Source organism: Eretmochelys imbricata, chromosome 14, assembly GCF_965152235.1.
Source record: "Eretmochelys imbricata isolate rEreImb1 chromosome 14, rEreImb1.hap1, whole genome shotgun sequence".
NCBI lineage: Eukaryota > Metazoa > Chordata > Testudines > Cheloniidae > Eretmochelys > Eretmochelys imbricata.
In genome coordinates, this window is record NC_135585.1 from 39,473,662 (window position 1) to 39,476,252 (window position 2,591).

The window sequence follows — 2,591 nt, forward strand, 5'->3', positions numbered from 1 at the left end:
TCACAGATCAATGACTCCATCTGAATTCATTTGAGCAACATATATTAACTGATGACTTTTCCTCAGAGCCTCCTTCATCTCTTTGTTTCGCAGGCTATAGATGAGGGGGTTGACCAGGGGAATCAGGACTGTGTAGAAGACAGAGAACTCTTTGTCCAGGGCTATCTGTTTGTTGGTTTTTGGTAGCAGATACACAGTTATTAGGGTCCCATAGAAAACTGTAACCACAATGAGGTGAGAGGAGCAGGTGGAAAAGGCCTTTTGCCTCCCGGTGGTGGAAGGGATTCTCAGGATAGTAGCAATGATACAAACATAGGATGTCACAGTTAATAGAAATGGGCAAGGCGAGTCGAGGGAGGTGAGTATGAAACTAACCAGTGTGATCGCGCTGGTGTCACTGCAGGAGAGTTTTAGCATTGGAGAAAAATCACAAAAGAAATGGTCAGTTTCACTGGGGCCACAGAATGTTAATTGTGACATAAAACACATCATTATTACACAAGTTAGGAATCCGCTTATCCAAGACCCCCTGCTAGCTGGAGGCACAACCTGCTGTTCATCAGGGCTGCATAATGCAGGGGTTTGCATATTGCTAAATATTGATCATAAGACATTGCTGCTAGGAGATAGCATTCTGTAGCTGCCAAAAAACCAAAGCAATACAACTGTGCAAAACAGCCACTGACAGAAATGGTTCTGTCTCCAGTCAGGAGGCTGGCCAGCATCCTAGGCAGGATGGCGGAGGTGTAGCAGGTCTCCAGGCAGGACAAGTTCCCCAGGAAGAAGTACATGGGGGTGTGAAGGTTCTGATCAGCCACAACTAGCGCAATGATTAGGATGTTCCCAGACGTGGTCACAATGTAGATCACTAGGAAAACCAGGAAGAGAAGGATCTGCAGTTTAGGGAGATTCCCAAATCCCAGGAGGATGAATTCTGTGATGACCGTTCGATTGTCCTCTTCTGCTTTCTCTATGAGGTGCATCTAGGAACAAATAAAAATACTAAAACTCAGAGGTGGGACTTTCAAAGGCACAAACATCCCATCACCTTAAGAAAGGGCAGAAGGACAAATATCCAGAGGCATTTAGGCACCCAAAGTTGCAGATAGATGCCTCATGGGATTTTCAACAGTATTTAGGCAACATAGGTGCCTTAAGGCCAGATTTTTAAAGCTATTTAGGTGCTGCGGCACTCAGCATCGCAATGTCCAAGCCTAACTCACTTTTTCCCAGATTTAGGCACCGAGGAGTTTACCTTCTATTGACAGCCAATGGGATTTAGACTCCTCCATGCCTATATCCCTTTTGAAAATGGAATTTAGGCTCCTCAATCAGTCAGGCATTGTTGCCACACTGAGCTCAGCAACCCCAAATAGCTTCAACAATCTGGGCCTGAGGGCTTTGCTGAATCAGGACCTTAATTCAAGCTATGCAGAGCCTCAAAGGATCTGCTGTTCCTCAAAGGATGCTAGCCACTGGGAAGTTTTAGACCACACTAAAAAGGTCAGCAGAGCTAAGAGATAGTAAAGGAATTGCTTTAACAATAACGATCTTGCAGCCTTTCCTCACATGAATAAATCCACGAGGTCTAATTCTGATCTCACAAACTGTTTTTTGCAATATTAACTTCTGCCAGAGATCCTCCCATTTTACAGCTGCCCAGGTGAGGTCAGAACTAGGAGCTGTAAATTCTGAGGACATGTACATTCTACATGCTATGTATTTTATTTTTAAATAACTGACTTGCTGCACTGAATATATGTTATTATTATTTTAATGGGAATTGGGGGTCCAAATTCCTTAAGTGGGATAGACAGAGGAGTAGGTGTGGTTGATCTACCTTGTAATCTGGAAGAACACTGCAAAGAGATGATGCAGTGCTCAATGCCTCCCGACAGCTGCTGAGAGCTCTCAGGTGACACTCCGGTCAGTGGAGGAAAGGCTCTGCTGAAGACAACTAGCAGCTACAGGGTCAGGAACATGCACAGAACTTCCATTTTATGGGAAAATACAGAAGGACATTTTGAAAACAACTGCGGAAAGGAGTGAGCGTCCATGTGAAAGAGGCGAGTTGTCAGGGAGACAGAAAGGCATGCAAGCCCTGTCTAAAGGACTGGGAGATGGGAGATAAAAGCTATGGGAATTGCCCTGGGTACTGTTATGCTCACAGCATACAAACAGGGAAGTTAGATTAATACATCAAATACTCTCTCTGGAAGGTTGCAATGGAACATGACTTTATTGCATAAAATCCAAAACCCTAATGCACAAGAACCAAAACCTGAGAGAGAAAAAGCAGGCTGCTCCCTAGGGCAGAGAGACCCAACTCACCCAACATTGCTCTAGGCTGGCTCTTTCCAGACTGACTGCTGAAAGACACTGATCTCATGCTTCCCTACAGAGCCCCTGGTCTGCAAGCAGGACCAGGAGAACCCTCGAGAGTTTAAAGTGAGAGCATATAATTTTAATGCAGTTTTCAATACACCACCGATGCCATAGAGAGAGAAGGAAAGATACAGGCAAAGAGAGAGAGAGAGACAGACAGGCACAGAGAGACATCAGACAGATAGAGGGAGATGTGTGAAACACCC

At 44.9% G+C, this 2,591-nt stretch overlaps 1 protein-coding gene across 1 annotated transcript; it reads right to left on the reverse strand.

The window, feature by feature from the left end:
* LOC144274006 (olfactory receptor 6N1-like) lies at positions 1–983 on the reverse strand. The gene is given in 2 exon segments (XM_077832724.1): positions 1–524; positions 527–983. Coding segments are annotated over 2 exon segments (981 nt in total).
* Positions 984–2,591: the final 1,608 nt, after the last annotated feature.